Below are 15,953 nucleotides of genomic sequence, written 5' to 3'. Positions count from 1 at the left end.
ATTTGGTTTCCAACATTGCCAGATGTCGAAAGATGTGACTTTACAACATTGAAGTTAATAATTATTTATTGACATTTAAGGCGACTAATCATCAGTCGAAAAAAACTAAACTAAAACAAATATCAAAAAATTTTCTCCAACTTTCAGTTTGCAATAAATTTGGCAGAATGATATTCTTCTAGGAGAAAGAATCACGAGGCCAATTCTGAGAAACATTACCAAGTATGCTAAAATAAACGAACGTTTTTTCTAGTTTTTCTTGAAATGCAAATTCTCATTCTTAATGCATATAAATTGGTTGTTTATTTAGTTGTTGCGTGTTGTATTCATATTTAACCGCTATATACATAAATAACAACAGACTCTCGTGTTATTTTATTACAAAAAAGATAGTTACATGGCAGCACCCTGTTGCCTTTCTGTTTCATGGCTTGTAACAGTTGACGTTGTCGGAATGTGTCTCAAGGCGAAGAAACCCAACCTCATTTTCTAAATCCATAATAAATAACTTTTTCTGAAAACCTCACCGATTTTCCTCAAAATCATAAGATTTCTTTGCTAATAGCAAATAATAATAAGACAACTAAGTACAAGAAGATAATTTGAAGACCGTATTAAAAGCCTAATGTTACCCAAGGAGATCCAAGATTTTAAAGGTAAGATTAAAAACATAACTGTTTCTCAAAGAAATTACCTTAGTAACCACATTTTCGTCAATTATTTTTAGTTGTCCCAATCAAAGTTTCGCAAGACAGTACAACCCACCATGAACTTTTCGTTAAAGAACACTCCTTGCACTGTGAAGAAGGCAAGCCCTTAGGCCGCACTTTGTTAGTCATGAATGTGCCCCCATACCTCAAAACTGCTCACATCAAAGATCTCTTCTGCTCCTTTGGCAACATTCCTAATATTCTTTTTGACAGTAGCACCAGCTTGGGATTTAAGACTGCATATGTCATTTTTTCTAAACGAGAAGGGCTGTTAAAAGCCTTACAAGCCACTAGTTTACAAATAAGGAAAACACAAATTACAACTGGTTTAGAGAAATGGATTAAGGCTTATAATAACTCAGTTGTTGATTCTGAGAAATTGTCTAAAGAAGTGACCAGTTTCATGCAGAATTATGACAAAACTGAGCATAAGTTTAAAAAAGATTCATCAAACAAAGTCGATGATGAGGGTTGGACTGTGGTGAGCAAAAAGGGGCACAAGCCAGGAATAGCAAATAAGGAGAGTGTAATACTGAAAATTAACGAGAAAATTGAGAAAATGAAGCAGCGAAAGGAGCTTAAAAACTATTATAAGTTTCAAATCAAAGAAAGCAAAATGAAAGATTTAGCCATGCTAAGGAAAAACTATGATGAAGCTAAGAAAAAGGTGCAGATGATGAAGAACTCACGAAGATTTAAACCATATTAGGTTGTCATTTATTTATCTGTATTCAATTCTATTATAAATATTTTATATTATAAACAAACTGTTAACTTATTGCTTTCTATTAGCATAGTCGTAGACAAAATTAAAATTTTAATCTGTAAATCACCAAGACAACCATCAACTTACAAAATATTGATCAATCAAAACCTTCATTGATAATCAAACAGATGCCTATAAACTTAAATAATGCCCATAATAGTTAAAGATTTCACCTGGAAGCAATCTCCTAGCAAAGTAATCTTACGTGTTCCTTTACACAGCGTCCCCTCATGCAAAGTTGATGTATTTACGTCCCCTCAATACCTAAAGCTAACATTTGAAGCCTTTTTCTTTGAAGCAATTTTGCTGAAACCCATCAATGTGTTACAAAGCATCTGCACTAAAACTTGGGAATATGTCATTTTTGATCTTCAAAAAGAATCTGAGGAAATGTGGGATTCTCTGGAGGTGCAAGGATTAACAAAAGAAGAGAAGATGAAGCTGAAAATAAGGCTTATTGATGAGGAGCATCTAAGGATGCAAGAAAGCTTTCAAGAGAAACTGAATATGAAGGCTGAATTAAAGAGGTAATGGAATTTAATGTAATAGTGTTTTATTTGATTTTTGTTTGGTATAGAGTGGCGGTGAATGAGCAAATCAAGTTGGATACCAGGGTAAGAGGTGAAATTGAAAACATAAAGAAGAGGGAGGAAAGAGATGCTTTGGGGGATTTGAGTGCATGGAAGGAAGAGGTGGAATTGAATCTCAATAAAGAGAAAATTGTAAAGATAGTTGAAGACAACAATGAACAATTTGAAGTTGCAATACGTTCAGCACAACAAGCAAATAAGCTTAAGCCAAGATTCTATAGAGAATCAAAGAAACTAAATCCCATTCCCAAACCTCGTAATACACAATCCCTGCAAATTTTATTTACACCAAGAGAATTTCCTACACCTTCCAGGGAATCTCGTTTGGAGGAAGAAAATGAATTTTTAACTAAACAAGCTGAAGCTCGAAAATCTGTTGGTAAATTCTTTAAATTTATGCGTACTCACCCATACCTTATATAAAATGCAGGATTTGACGATAAAGATCTAAGACCAGAGGAGAAGAACCCTCAATACTTATTGACCAAAGCTAAAGAATTCAAAAAACACCAAAACTATCTGGGGGCAATTAGCGCTTTAAGCTTTGCAATTAAGTTAAGTCCCCAGTTCGTCGACTTATATTTTGAGCGATCTGAAGTACACATCCTAATTGGTTTGTAAATAGAAAATATTTGTTATGAACCTTTGAAAAAATTTAATGAACTTTAAGGCAACTTCAGCAGAGCTGTGGATGACTGTTCCAAAGCTTTAAGCTTATACAAACCTCTATGTGCAGTAAACTTGCATGAGAGGGCTGTCTGTATTGGAAGGAGGGGGATTGCGCTCTTTAAACTGGGACTTCTTCAACAGGGGATTTCGGAGCTGCAGGCCAGTATTAAGTTAGAAAACAGTGAGGAATTTAGGATTGCATTGCAGGAGTGCGAGAGAGAATTGGAGGAGATGAAGACAAAAGGTAGTGGGGAGATCTAAAAGGAAACATGTTTTTATATTAATTTTTAAGTCAATCTATTTATTTACAATCGAATTCATTAATGACATTCCAACAATCGTGGTATATACAGATAATTCTATGAAACAATCACATTTCGTTTATTAACAAATTACCAAATTACGCACAATACATCCCCCGACAACAAAGAGAAAATCAGTAAAAAGACTCCTTCATTTACTCCACTTTGGCTTTAACTAACTCTCTTGCTTAATAACTTTCTTCAAATCTAAAGTCTTTAAAAGCGCTTTATGGGAAGGGTCTCTGCCCCTAAACTCCCTGAACACTTGACTGGGATCCTGACTGCCTCCTAAAGCCAAAAACGTGTCTCTGAATCTCTTTCCAACATCTTTGATTTGTTGCTCGTTATCGCCGGCCTCATAAAAAGCACTATAGACGTCTGCGGCTATCATTCTTGACCAAAAGTGAGAGTAATATGCTGCGGCCCAATCTTCAGTGAAAACTTGAGTAAAGCTGCAGGGATGCGCGTCGATTTTATCGTTGTATTTCAAGGTTTTGTACCGGGGCCAAAGCTGTTTTACTAGATCTGACCAATAGCTTTTGGTGGAATACATTTCTAAGTCTAAGGCGGAGAGGTAGAGTTCGTTGCATAAATCATAAGCAGCCATGTGATTTTGGGCACTGCAAAGGTCTTTAAAGGTGGACGTGGGCAGTTTGTCGCCGCTACTGCAATGGCAAGTTATGCTTTGGACGACTTTCCTGGAAACATATGACAAATAAATGAGAAGAACATGATAATAAACTTACTCATTAAAGAGCCATTGAGTGAGCATATTCCCGCTAACTTCCACAGCATCCCATTCTATATTCGACAATCCTGCCACTTCAGCGTAATAAGTTCGCGTAAGCAAATGCTGCAGGGCGTGGCCAAATTTATGAAATAAAGTTTTCACCTCTACAATATTATAGTTCAACTTCGTACAGTGGTTACTTCAGAAAAACAATCTTACCTGAAAACATAAGATGGGACTGTTTATCCCCAATAGGAGGTTCAAAAGTAAAAATAAGCGCAGCCAAAGGCTTGCTATCAGTCACTTGACTTTTATTCTGCATTCCAATCATCCAGGAAGAATTTTGTACTCTTAATTTATCTTCAGATCGAGCATAAGGGTCTAAATAAAAACCTGCTACTGGAGCTGAACTGTGAGGCTCAAATATGTCATAAAATCTAAAGAATGTGTTTCAACATCCACAAATAAAAGAGTTTCTAGGAATACTTACCTAACATCCTTATGCCAGGCTGTCACCCCCGTTCGGATTTTTATAACAATATTAAATAGTTTTTCACAAAGTTGAAATAACCCAGTTAGCACTGTGTTCAATGGGAAATAACTTTTTAGTTTTTGCTCGTCATAGTTGTAAAGTGCAGCTCTTTGTTTGCGCCTCCAATACGGCACATCCCACAATTCTAATCTATTAATTATTAATTATTGTATTACAATTTTCCATGGGTTTAGAGTTTTAACAAACCCATCAGTCTTGAAACCTCTCTCATTAGCAAAAATTAACAACTTCTCTATCTCCGCATCCTGAGTGGGTTTTGCCCTTGCTAATAATAAATCCATTATCCTGTTAACTTCTGCCTTACTGCCTGCCATTTTCGTTTCCATTGACATGTCTACATAGGTATTGTAGCCTTAAAATCAAAAAAATAAACTAACAACCCCAAATATGGTTTTAATACACACCTAAAACTTTGGCCAAACTATCCCTTAAATACCTAATTTCCTCAGTGTGTAAACTAGTAGATAACTCCCTTTCACTGTTAACAGAGCCCCGGCTTACATTGGCTTTCCAGAGGAGCCACCGAATTTCTCGATCAGGACAATGCTCCATTAGGGGAGTGTAAAGGTGGGGTAATATGGAAAATCGCCAGGGGCCATTTATGTGGTTGTTTGGGTCAACTGCTGTCGCCTAAATTGCAATAAGAATTTGAGTATTGTTATTGTATGACACACATCCTCATCATTAACAATCTCCTAAAGTTTTGGCTGTTATTCTTACCAGCACTGCTTTTATTATGTAAAATCTACTTTACAAGCAGTTAAATTTCTTAGACTGAGTAATTACTGTATATACACATGTGTATATACCTGTACATAAACAATGCATGAGTAAATTTTGCTTAATGCTCAAACTTATCTGAGAATAAATACTGACCTAAATGAATCAAAATAAAGCACACTACCTTTAATAAATACTCAGGAAAATCTCTCACTACACCTCTGTCACGAACCATCTGTGAGTGCTGTTTCAAAGACAAATCACTTTTATGTTTAAAATGTTTTTTCTCTTCTGCTAACTTTCTGAAGTCATGGTTAAAAGAGTCAGCTTTCCGCCCTTCAAGTTCCAGCCCATTTAATTTCCCCTCTAAAACAAATTTCTCCAATATTCTCAATTGCTCCACACTTCTCTCTTTCTCTTTGGAGAAATCATTTTTAATGGCAAAATGTATGGTTTTACTAGTATATTTCGCAGCCCTGGCCCGCCTTGCACGATCGTGGATGGCCATATAACTCGAAGTAGGCATCAGTGTACTATTTCCAAGATATAGGGTTTTAGACAAGCCCCAGGTAGTTTCCATGGGGTTCCCTACTTTCTCTAAAGGCTCCACTATGTTCTTAAATATATCCTCGCACGGACTTTCTGATAGTGTAGCCTCAACTTCTTGAACTGCAACTTCAAAATCCAGGGTTAATTTAGCCATGGCTGCTCTGCAGTTTTCTATAGTGATTTGGTTGAATTTAGGAAGACCGTCTTTAGAGTATAAAGGGTTTTTATCAGGGGCTTCCTCTCCTATCTCTGGAAGTCTGGGAAACGTATGTAAGATTAGAAAAAAATTCATTTACTCTATAACCAGAACTTACAAAACAACGTAACCATGCTGATATCGAAAGGAATTGTGAAGGATGGTTTTTGATAGAAGACTTTTAGTGTGTCGAATAAATGCCATTTTCATTGTGCGGTACAGAAAGCTCAGTTTTTAATTTATAAATTTTTAGTTGAAGAAAATGCAGAAAATACCAACAACTTCCTCCTAAGCAAAATATAACCTCAATTTCTTAAAAAAAAAAAAAGACAGTGTCGGGTTTATAGGTGTTTGCGTTTACCGATGGGACTCGGAGTAACGCGGCGTGTTGTTGGTGCTAACGGGGTGATCTATTCTTCCGTTACAAGTTGAACACGCTGAAGGGACCAGTACTCTAACCCGGCAAAGATACTAGTCATAGATACAAAATACGCGCTGATACTGCTCGACTATCTTTATTTACACAAAACTATTGCTACGTTTATTATCACAGTCTGTATGTACTATATCGAGGGTGATAATCGTGGTACGTTACCTCGAGAGAGCTGAGAGTAAGAGTACAAGAGCTTAAGGGTATGAGAGACTAAGTGTGTAAGAGTATATAAGAGAGATTTTAAGGGTCTTTTTGGGTTTATAAAACTAACCAACCCTTTCGCTATTTCCGTCCCTGCTACTCGTCAACTGTCACTCCTGTGAGTGTCACTTGTCGGTGCAAGTTCTCGGTGTGAACTACTCTCGAGTGTATAATGCACCACACATTTGATGAATGACAATAATCCAATCAAATTAACCTCAAAGGCAAAGCCGATATCTACTAAATTTATTCTCTCTGAGCGTTTAAAATTTTATTGGCCTAAATTCAACGAAATAAATAAGTTTTGAGAATTACTGATAAGTGAAAATGAATCAGAAATCCCTAAATCCCGACAACGTTATTAAAGAAGAAATAAGTAAAAGTGTGCACCCAGACTCCCATATCCATGGTAGTCCCAAACAAGAAGACAATCCCTATGCATACTTGGATAGGGCTTTCTCTTCAGAAAACTTTAAAATCGAAATAAAAAATTTACCTAAATTCTATGGCATAGGTGTGAGTTCCATGCTGTACTTAATTTTTGTCAAACCATTTTTGCATGCTTTGTTTTAAATTAGCTAACATTAATAATTTTACTAATACTTATTAAAATATTTAGTTTACTGATAAGTAACGGCTTCAGTATTATCTGAAGCATCTTAGATAATTATTTTTCTTGTAGGAATTCAAAAAACTGTTAAATGATAAACTGAAATTGAATTCAAATAAGATAAAGACACCCAAAAGAAACTGTCCTTATGCATTTGTGTGCTTTCGCAATGAAGAAGATAAAGATAAAGCTATAAAAGTCTTGACAGGGTTTAAATGGAAAGGAAAAGAATTGCAAGCTATGGTAAGAATGTACCATTAAACATCTGGCATAACATGAATTTATTCAAGATGTGCCTCTGACAGTTCTACTTCTACTTGAGTTTTTTTGAATGATCAATCTTTATTAATTTGAGAATGAATAATTCTAGCTTTAATTTCAAATTTGAATTAGATTCTGTGAGTTAATTATTTTGTTAGCACGCAAAGCCATGTGCAGATCCTTTAGTTAAAAAGAGAAAAGAAAATGCAGATGTGGACAATGAAAATAAGAAGCAGAAAACTGAAATTTTGTCTGTTAATGAAAGAATAAGAACATCTACAGTTCCTTTATCTGACACGGACTATTCAAAACAAGTAAGAGTTTTTTGTTCATCATCTCCTTTTATTGCAACAAAATAAAACTCGTTGCATTTAGTTAGAGATTAAACAAGATGAAGTGAGAAAAATGCTTCAAAATTTGGCAAATGATCTTTCTAGCCAAAATATACTTATTAGAAAGTATATTAATAGCCAGAAAGAAAAATATGATGGCTTGCCATGTGAATTATTGAATATTAGATATTCTGACCAGATAGATGGGTATATGTATAAGAAAAGTTATTGTCAATTTGTAAAACTAACTTTGTAGGTACCGAAATAAATGCGAATTTTCTGTGGGAATCAATCCTGAAACTCAACTGCCAACAGTTGGGTTTAGGATTGGAGCTTATGCAAATGGAAAAACGGGTGTCGGCCCCGTGGAAGATTTAAGGCACATACCAGATTCAATGAAGATAGTTGTGACGGTTAGCATTTACAATGTTTAATTTAAAACAAAGAAATTTTATTGAGATTAAATTAAAGGTTTTTCAAAAATTTGTACGTTCATCTAAATTGAAAGTCTTCAATGCAGAATTTCATACTGGACACTTTAGACAGTTAAGTGTACGGTCAGCCCAAAATCAGTTAATGATTGTGGTAGGAATTCATCCCCAGGATTTGTGTACACAGGAAATTTCAGATTTTAAAGCTGAACTTATAACATTCTTTTCAGAGGGAATAGGAAAGCAAGCTAATGTTACCTCTTTGTATTACCAAGAAATTGTCAAAAAGTAAAACTTACAAATGTTTTAATCTTCTGAAGTGTTAACAATATAAATTCTAGAAATCCTGGCCAACATCCCACAACAGCCACATTCCTATGGGGAGAAACGCATATCTATGAAACAATCATGGGTTTAAAATTTCGAATATCCCCTGAAGCATTTTTTCAAGTGAACACCAAGGCAGCTGAAATTTTATATCGGACTGCCATTGAACTGGCAGAACCAACAGAATCTTCAAGTATGCTAGATGTATGCTGTGGCACTGGAACTATAGGGCTTTGTTTTGCTAAGGTAGAGTAAATGGTTTTCTTCTTTAGTAGCATCTTTTGATGTTCAACTTTCAGTCTTGTGGGCAAGTACTGGGCCTTGAACTTATTCCGCAAGCAATTATTGATGCCAAAGAAAACGTTATTATCAACAATGTGCACAACAGTGAATTTTTTACTGGAAAAGCTGAGGATATTTTAGGGTCTGTGTGTTACAACTCAAAGTTCGAAGATGTGTTTGCGGTGGTTGATCCACCTAGAGCGGGTTTACGTAAATATTTGTGCAATAATTGATAATGACAATCCATGATTTTCTAATAATTGTAGATCAAAAGGCAGTACATCAATTGCGAAAAATTAAAAAAATCAACCGATTAATTTATATATCTTGTAATCCAAAATTGGCGTCAAAGAATTTCGTTGATTTGGGACGACCCGAATCGAAATATTTGCACGGAGAAAGTTTCGTGCCAGTCAAAGCTGTGGCCGTGGATTTGTTTCCTCACACCACTCATTGTGAGTTAATGATAGTTTTTAAACGATGGAATTTGGTGGAAAAAGAATAGAGTGTTAATTAAATTGGAAATAAATTTATATAAAAGAAAAATGTTAAATTTTTTTTATATAGAAATTACATTACAAAATCTTAACATCACCATTTAATATCCAGTGCGGTCGTGACTAAAGACATATGATATAGCTTAAATTCGACAATGTCATTTAACGTAAATTGAGAGAAGTGCAATATCGAATATTTACATGAACAACACCGTTTGACAAATGCGAGTACCTCATATATTTAAGTGACTACACATCTTATGAATATGAAAAAGATGTGAATTTAATTTTTCTAATTTTGACATAAACAGTTTTTGTAATCTAAAACTGAACTAAACGGGCTTGCTTTGGTAACTGATTGCTTACTGAAAACAGGTATTTTAATTTCGGAACTCTGGTAACAAATAAGACTCATAACAACGGTTGCCGTAATTATACAGATGGATGACAACTTGAACAATATCAAATCAATGTGTACCATTTTTTTGCTTTCTTCATTGTACAGTGAAATTAGAAAGTCATGTATGGAATTTTAGCAAACTCTATTTTGTGTGATTCATATCAAATTGTGTGACCTCACTTCGCTTATACTGCAGAATTCGTTATACAAAATATCGAATTTGTGAAATGGTTACATAAATAGCTAGTAAGGTTATCTGGGATAAAAATCACGATTTGAGAACCACTGTGTGTAGATATTGAGAGAACCTTAAAAAATACTGGAAATAAGTAAAATAGGATTAGAAATAAAAATAACTCATTCGATTCAGCGTGTATTTTTGTAGGTTCAAGAATGTTCACTCTATAGCTCTATATGATAAATAGTCCTCTGTCATTAATAAAATAATGTGTTAGACATTACAAATTCTAGATACTCTCTTAAAATTTATAATATAAAGTTTCATTATTTTTAATGTCTTTTGAGTTTGCATAAAAATTCGTGTGATAAGTATTTTTAATACATAATATTAGTACATAAAATGTACAAGAAATTTTAAATTTTAACCTCAGATGCTATAAATATACTATGGAATAATACCACTAAGATGTTGAAAAACTTTAATCTGAACCTGTTTGAAATTAAATTGTTAACAACTGAAAAAATTTCTACGATAATTAACTGAATAGTTCTAGAATATAAATAACTTAGTTCTAATATTAAATTAAAATATTAAATATGTGGAAACCAAGTCTCACGACAATTAAAGCGACACGTTAAAGCATATAGTGAAATTTAATTTATAAATTAAACTCGTTGAATTTCAAACAGTTTGACATCGGTGTCGTACCAGATTGGAGGATCCATATTTCTGCAAAAAAACAAATTTAAATCATTATTAAAACATAATTTATTACTGAAGTAATTTATCTTACCTGAGGTATATGACACCCCACATGTAAGTTCTGAACCAAGTAGTGGTACCAGAATTAGCCTGATACTTCCGAATTAAAATTGGATGGGGGACTGGTAATAATCCTACTAAAGTCCCGTGTTGCAGAAATTTCAAAATCTCACTTTCATCAGTTAAACCCCTGTCAAAAAAATAATGCTTATTCCATATTATAAAAATTTGTTCATAAGGGTTCTCATTTCTGAATGACTTAGGAAAGATTAGTATTACTGTATTATTCATTATTCTTACTTGTCTATGCAGATCTTCTCCACCTGAGGTACTAGCACTTGTAATAGCCTCATTATAGTCTGTAATGGTAGTTTGCTTTTCCAAGAATGGACCCATTCTCCAGTGGGCACCCATTGTCCGTTTGTGTTTTCGTTGGTAATAGAAACTCTCAAGCTGTTTCTCTAGAATTTTTATGATTAGATTATCACTTTCGTGTTAAAAATAATGAAAACCTTATATAATACGACCAAATTAAAACGAGCCACTCTATATTATTTGATTAAGGTTTAAAAGCGAAATCCTGATCATTCTATTTTTATTTCAAATCAAACATATTTTGATGTAATTATTAAATGTGTCACTGTCATCTACTCTTTCCACTATCAGTGATATAACGAATTTCAATTTGGAAACGAGATCGAGTATCACCTCGTTTGAAACCTTTTTTTTTTATTTTTCTGTCCAGACATGTATTTTGTTACGGTGACTATGAATCAAAGTATTTAAAAGTAATCACGTAATCTTGGTTAACTTTAAGTCTTATTTGTGACAATTAAAATCACAACAAATGTAAACAGCAAATAATCACAGTTAATATATATATATTCTAAAATTGTGAAAATTAAATTCTCATAAAGAAAAATGTCCGAATCTTGAAGCTTACTTACCGTGTTAACAGCTCGGACCATTCTTGTAGAATTATCCGGATGTATGGTCTCAGATTTCTCCTCATTTGATTTATCCTATAATAGAGGACACTTTAAATTCCGAAATGTTGGCTAAGTTTCCAAATTGCAAATCCCTGGAAAATATTATCCATATTAAATATTACCTCTTGCACAGTTCCATTGCCAATTGAGACCGCTGTAGCAGTAGGACTATTCAAAGTAACTGCTGCCATACCATTAGTCAACGGTTGTTCCGATGGTGAAGTTGCCGGATGAGCAGATTCTCTTTCTGTCATTTGACCAATTTGTGGAGTATCAGGTAACGTCGCCTAACAATCAATGATATATTTATTCATATTTGATTGGATCTTCCACTGTGACCAAATTTGATGTTGTAAATATAAAATGTGTGAAGCTAACTGCAGAAGAAAGTATAGTTGTCAATTGTAAAAGAAAAAGATTAAAAATGTCTAGGTTACCGGACTATTGCGATATCAGTCACACCGAATTGGGATATTTTCATATTAAAATTGTTTCTTGAATGCAATTCGGCGCCGATTATCGTAAGTCGTTGGTCCGATTGAAATACGACGTGTATTTCTTGTCTTTCAGCAGAGAAATGGAAGAAGTGGTTATATATGTAATGTCTCTTCCTTATTCAGATGAATTTGTTGACGATTTGTGGAAAAGCTGCGATAGTTTATTTATCTTTTAGACTCGACAATAGACAGAAAGATAACATAGATGTAAAATATGGTGTAAGATACTATTGATTGCAGTGATAAAATAATTCGTGAAAGACCCTAATATAAAGAAAGCGAAGGATTCCGAAATGCTAATTATTTAATATGGATATTAAGACCAATGCTACTACCAATATCCTTGTGTTTGGTTCTCTAATGTAATGTTGTCGCATTAGTCTCACACCCTTCTATATACGTCATTTTTGATAACTTGTAATATCGCTTACATTTAAAGTTCCTGGTTCTGCAGGTAAAGCAGGACGTGATCCTTCCATGGCCACTTCCGACATATTCTCGGTACTGACGGAACTTCGCAACTTCGTGAACTTAGACTTTTTATTGATGGATTTAGCTATTGTGCCGTAGTCGCTCGGTAAATTCGCCAAACTGTGAAACACCTAAAGAACCCTAAACTTTAAAATCTGAAATTTTTTTTCTTTAGAGCTCTTTTACCTGTCTTTTTCTGATAATCGTGTAAACTAAATTCGAATTCCCATCAAATTGGTACTGAATAATGTTGTTGAAAATTTCCAGTAAGAAAAACACCAAATGGTGATTCTGAGGTGCGGAAAAGAGGAACCAGGGGGTACTAAATGCTTCTAGTAAGTGTAAGAGTTTCGTACTTGCGACCATTGAGAGCGTTTTTAAGTAAGGAGATACTAAAAATGACTAATAAGAATCTTAACCGATAAACAAATGGTGACTCACCATTGACTAGAATGGTTAAAAGACAATCGAATAGTGGTTGGAGTCTTTGATGACCGGTGGTAATTATTTTATGGAAAACTATAACAAGCAAATCGGCATGAGTACCGGTGAAAACGGGTATATCCATAGGAACAGTTGCCGTATAGGGCTTGTTCAAACGCACTCCTAAGTTCCGTTCGCCAGACAGAAGAAGTAGTATAAACACGCCGATGTGCATCAGACCAACCCGAGCTGTAAATAGCCGATAAATTAATTAGGTTAAATTAAATAATCACTTAATTATAGAGAATTCCGACACATCGCATAGCTCTCACTTGACGTGGCATTGTCGAAAAATCATTCTGCATCAATTATACCTGTTATAAAATACGAAAATAAAACAAACACACTGGAAAAAGCCAATCGTATAGTTGCTCTCCCTCTTTGATCTGTAAATTAAATCTGAATTTGCTGTTAAAAGAAGATATTTGTTGATTTTCTTTAATCTCGAGCTATTTTTAAGTAAAACTTAAAAAAAAACAATTGCAAACAAAATTTATTTGAAAAAAAATAGTCGTAGCAAAATTTCAAAGATACTTACACTGATCGGCTCTAGAATCATTCAAATGATACAAAATCGGCACCAAAATATCCAACACGTCACTGCTTTTTAAAACAAAATAAAGGAATTTCTGAAATATACAAAATTTGAAACATAAAATAAAATCCCCAGGTTTTAAGAGTAAACAAATATTTGGATATACATACTTTATTATAATCGCACATCTTCCATAAAAACACCAATAGTTCTTGGTGAAAGTGAACTTTTTTGGTTGAGTTTGGCAAGTACGTTTGGACCAATGGATTGTTCAACAATCTAGTGACCCCACTCAAAATAAATTGAAAATCTTCATCTCTGTGTATTCTTGATAGATAGTTTATGAATAAGTTGTCTGGAATAGCAGGCTGAAAATTATAATTATGTTTGAATAATTAATATTAAGGGATTTTAGTTATATTAAGAAAGAATTTGAGGAATATTGTTTATTATGATAAAGGGTGTTAATGAAACAACCATTCCAAACGCATGTTGATTTTCATCAATGCAATTACTTATAGAAGCGTTTTAAATTATTATATCAATGATAAGTATTATATAAAAAAGTTTTATTTGCCGCATCTCAATATATTTAACTAACTTTTTTTTATAAATCTCACAACAAATCTCTTTATACATAGAAATAAGAAATAAATTAAGCACACTTCTTTCTTACAGATGCCTAGGAAGCGTAAAAGAAAACGATGGGTTATTCCTAGGATACCACCTGATCCCCAACAATTAAAATTGGCAGTAGAGGCTGTCAAGTTAAGAATTTTTGGGTTGTAGTATGAAATATGTCGTATTGTTTTAAGCACAGGCAGGTTACAGGCATTAATATTGCCAGTTTAGTCCCATACATAAATAAATTAAAAATTATGCAAGCCAGATAATCCTCATACTTACATCTTCAGATTCAGCTGGAGTTGATAAACTAGTGTCATGATCTAAGGTAACTATTAAAATCTGCAATGCAGCCTCTACCAATGGCTCTAAAGAATCATTAAAGATCAGGTGATTGTAGGGAACCCCTAATCCAACAGGGTCATATGCACACACAGTATTCAAGAGTGAAGTAAACATTGGTAGAGCATGTCTATTTTCTGCAGAAGTTAAATGTCTGAAAACAATTGATTTAACCATTATTAATAGATAACATTTTTTTCAATAGATAAAACCCATAGATAATACTTCTATCAGGCTTATGACAAATATCTTCATAGCCTTGAAACTTTATCTTGCTTACATTATCCATTTATTCGGACTCTGTGCTATATCTGTGGGTGGCTGATACATGGTTTCACTGAAACATGTCAAGAGGAGTTTTAGTAACTCTGTTCGATTCAAATCATGTGCAGGATTCCTGGGAGGAGAGTGGGCAAAACCAACACCAGCCTCCCAAATATATTCACAACTGTCAATTAATGATAAATCTTCTGCTTTATCCTAAAATAATGATTTATGAAGCATTTAAAGTTCATTAAAAATAGACTAGTACTTACTGGTCCACTTTTGCGACCAAAAGACACAGTGAAATCTGGGCAAAATAGAAGATCCTGAAATTGTTTATGGTTGTTAAATATGGTTTGTTAAAAAGAAAAAACAGAAATTCTTACACAAATTGCATTTAGAAGTGATTGTGCCAAAGGCACTGCTTCCTGTTCTTCTTCATCATTTTTACTAGGCAGTGAGGACCAAAAGAAGCCCTTCCACTCTGAATCCTCAAATATATATGGTAATATTCGAGTTAAAATCCTTGCACAATTAAGCACTAAATAGATGCACCACAAGTATAAAACTGGTAAATCTGTAGGTGACAATTACCTGTTTGCTGCTCTTGATGGGTTCTACAACTGTTGTCAACAGCCTTAACAAGTTTTTCTACAGCTTTATAGCATAATGTGGCCAAATTTGCAGGCGCATCTTCACGTAGTTGTCTAATTTCAGTAGCTGGCACAAGAGTGAAGATGTCTTGCACACTGGTAACATTCTCAGACCAAAATTGATCCCAGAATGAATCCTCATTTGGGTCAACAGGCTAAAAGTTAATAGAAGATTTTAATGTGGTTTGCCACATATTCAAAAAATTCACAGAAGCTAATGAAGTACGCTAAAGAAAAGGATATTCCTGTGCATATGTTGAGATTATGGAAACACTAAGATAAATTTTCAAAATTATGTGTTTTTTGCATAAAGGTGAATTAACCTTACCTCTGCTTTTGAAGTTAATTGCACCACTGCCTTGCGGAAATTTAATTTAGTATCTACATTTCCCATACTTACTTTTGAATTTCTCAATTTGTTATTGTTATTGACAAATTTTTTTCTTTAAATGTCAAATTTGACGTCAGCAAATAATGGCGTTACCGACAAATGTCAAATGTTAAAACAGTCTCCTAATTTTTAATTTAAGGGCTTTTCGGAAACGATAATCTGGATTGACTCGTTAGCAGAGAGGATTAACCCAATTGCGCTA

The 15,953-nt window shown here is 34.0% G+C and overlaps 5 protein-coding genes across 5 annotated transcripts; 3 read left to right on the top strand and 2 right to left on the bottom strand.

Annotated features, from left to right (window-relative positions):
• The first annotated feature begins 515 nt into the window (after nt 1-515).
• Nucleotides 516-1,446, top strand: LOC136416386 (ribosomal RNA-processing protein 7 homolog A). Its single transcript, XM_066401523.1, has 2 exons — nt 516-656; nt 728-1,446. Exons 1-2 carry the CDS (start codon nt 626-628, stop codon nt 1,417-1,419), a joined length of 723 nt encoding a protein of 240 aa, XP_066257620.1. The 5' UTR covers nt 516-625; the 3' UTR covers nt 1,420-1,446.
• Nucleotides 1,447-1,610: 164 nt separating this feature from the next.
• On the top strand, nt 1,611-3,021 carry LOC136416383 (dynein axonemal assembly factor 4-like). Its single transcript, XM_066401519.1, has 4 exons — nt 1,611-2,003; nt 2,054-2,445; nt 2,497-2,679; nt 2,737-3,021. The coding sequence occupies exons 1-4, from the start codon at nt 1,624-1,626 to the stop codon at nt 2,994-2,996; spliced, it is 1,215 nt and encodes a 404-aa protein (XP_066257616.1). The 5' UTR covers nt 1,611-1,623; the 3' UTR covers nt 2,997-3,021.
• On the bottom strand, nt 3,008-6,091 carry LOC136416382 (uncharacterized). Its single transcript, XM_066401518.1, has 8 exons — nt 5,904-6,091; nt 5,225-5,846; nt 4,725-4,950; nt 4,507-4,672; nt 4,258-4,449; nt 3,987-4,204; nt 3,784-3,931; nt 3,008-3,735 (listed from the first exon to the last, which is right to left on the bottom strand). The coding sequence occupies exons 1-8, from the start codon at nt 5,993-5,995 to the stop codon at nt 3,213-3,215; spliced, it is 2,187 nt and encodes a 728-aa protein (XP_066257615.1). The 5' UTR covers nt 5,996-6,091; the 3' UTR covers nt 3,008-3,212.
• Nucleotides 6,092-6,671: 580 nt separating this feature from the next.
• Nucleotides 6,672-9,184, top strand: LOC136416449 (tRNA (uracil-5-)-methyltransferase homolog A). Its single transcript, XM_066401622.1, has 9 exons — nt 6,672-6,935; nt 7,102-7,272; nt 7,449-7,604; nt 7,666-7,829; nt 7,879-8,035; nt 8,094-8,341; nt 8,395-8,626; nt 8,680-8,872; nt 8,929-9,184. The coding sequence occupies exons 1-9, from the start codon at nt 6,747-6,749 to the stop codon at nt 9,165-9,167; spliced, it is 1,749 nt and encodes a 582-aa protein (XP_066257719.1). The 5' UTR covers nt 6,672-6,746; the 3' UTR covers nt 9,168-9,184.
• A 735-nt stretch (nt 9,185-9,919) lies between these two features.
• Nucleotides 9,920-15,822, bottom strand: LOC136416398 (protein HID1). Its single transcript, XM_066401538.1, has 16 exons — nt 15,689-15,822; nt 15,302-15,515; nt 15,094-15,248; nt 14,980-15,033; nt 14,724-14,923; nt 14,384-14,597; nt 13,648-13,845; nt 13,481-13,571; nt 12,901-13,131; nt 12,646-12,851; nt 12,420-12,590; nt 11,614-11,778; nt 11,450-11,524; nt 10,803-10,963; nt 10,534-10,692; nt 9,920-10,469 (listed from the first exon to the last, which is right to left on the bottom strand). The coding sequence occupies exons 1-16, from the start codon at nt 15,752-15,754 to the stop codon at nt 10,406-10,408; spliced, it is 2,424 nt and encodes an 807-aa protein (XP_066257635.1). The 5' UTR covers nt 15,755-15,822; the 3' UTR covers nt 9,920-10,405.
• Between the last annotated feature and the right edge of the window lie 131 nt (nt 15,823-15,953).

The sequence above is a fragment of the Euwallacea similis genome, chromosome 23 (genome assembly GCF_039881205.1).
Source record: "Euwallacea similis isolate ESF13 chromosome 23, ESF131.1, whole genome shotgun sequence".
NCBI classification, from domain to species: Eukaryota; Metazoa; Arthropoda; class Insecta; order Coleoptera; family Curculionidae; genus Euwallacea; species Euwallacea similis.
This window is presented reverse-complemented; position numbering and strand designations above follow the sequence as displayed.

Excerpts from the sequence above, each read along its gene's own strand:
- LOC136416383 (XM_066401519.1), top strand. The coding sequence starts at position 1,624 with ATGCCCATAATAGTTAAAGATTTCACCTGGAAGCAATCTCCTAGCAAA. Across the intron at positions 2,446-2,496 it reads TGAAGCTCGAAAATCTGTTG|GATTTGACGATAAAGATCTA; the intron begins GTAAATTCTTTA and ends TATAAAATGCAG. Across the intron at positions 2,680-2,736 it reads TGAAGTACACATCCTAATTG|GCAACTTCAGCAGAGCTGTG; the intron begins GTTTGTAAATAG and ends ATGAACTTTAAG.
- LOC136416386 (XM_066401523.1), top strand. The coding sequence starts at position 626 with ATGTTACCCAAGGAGATCCAAGATTTTAAAG. Across the intron at positions 657-727 it reads GGAGATCCAAGATTTTAAAG|TTGTCCCAATCAAAGTTTCG; the intron begins GTAAGATTAAAA and ends AATTATTTTTAG.
- LOC136416398 (XM_066401538.1), bottom strand. The coding sequence starts at position 15,754 with ATGGGAAATGTAGATACTAAATTAAATTTCCGCAAGGCAGTGGTGCAA. Across the intron at positions 10,964-11,449 it reads TGGTCCGAGCTGTTAACACG|AGAAACAGCTTGAGAGTTTC; the intron begins GTAAGTAAGCTT and ends TAAAAATTCTAG. Across the intron at positions 10,470-10,533 it reads TGGGGTGTCATATACCTCAG|AAATATGGATCCTCCAATCT; the intron begins GTAAGATAAATT and ends GTTTTTTTGCAG.
- LOC136416449 (XM_066401622.1), top strand. The coding sequence starts at position 6,747 with ATGAATCAGAAATCCCTAAATCCCGACAACGTTATTAAAGAAGAAATA. Across the intron at positions 7,273-7,448 it reads GAAAAGAATTGCAAGCTATG|CACGCAAAGCCATGTGCAGA; the intron begins GTAAGAATGTAC and ends TTATTTTGTTAG. Across the intron at positions 7,605-7,665 it reads ACACGGACTATTCAAAACAA|TTAGAGATTAAACAAGATGA; the intron begins GTAAGAGTTTTT and ends CGTTGCATTTAG.
- LOC136416382 (XM_066401518.1), bottom strand. The coding sequence starts at position 5,995 with ATGAAAATGGCATTTATTCGACACACTAAAAGTCTTCTATCAAAAACC. Across the intron at positions 4,951-5,224 it reads TTCCTGAGTATTTATTAAAG|GCGACAGCAGTTGACCCAAA; the intron begins GTAGTGTGCTTT and ends ATTGCAATTTAG. Across the intron at positions 3,736-3,783 it reads ACTCAATGGCTCTTTAATGA|GAAAGTCGTCCAAAGCATAA; the intron begins GTAAGTTTATTA and ends ATATGTTTCCAG.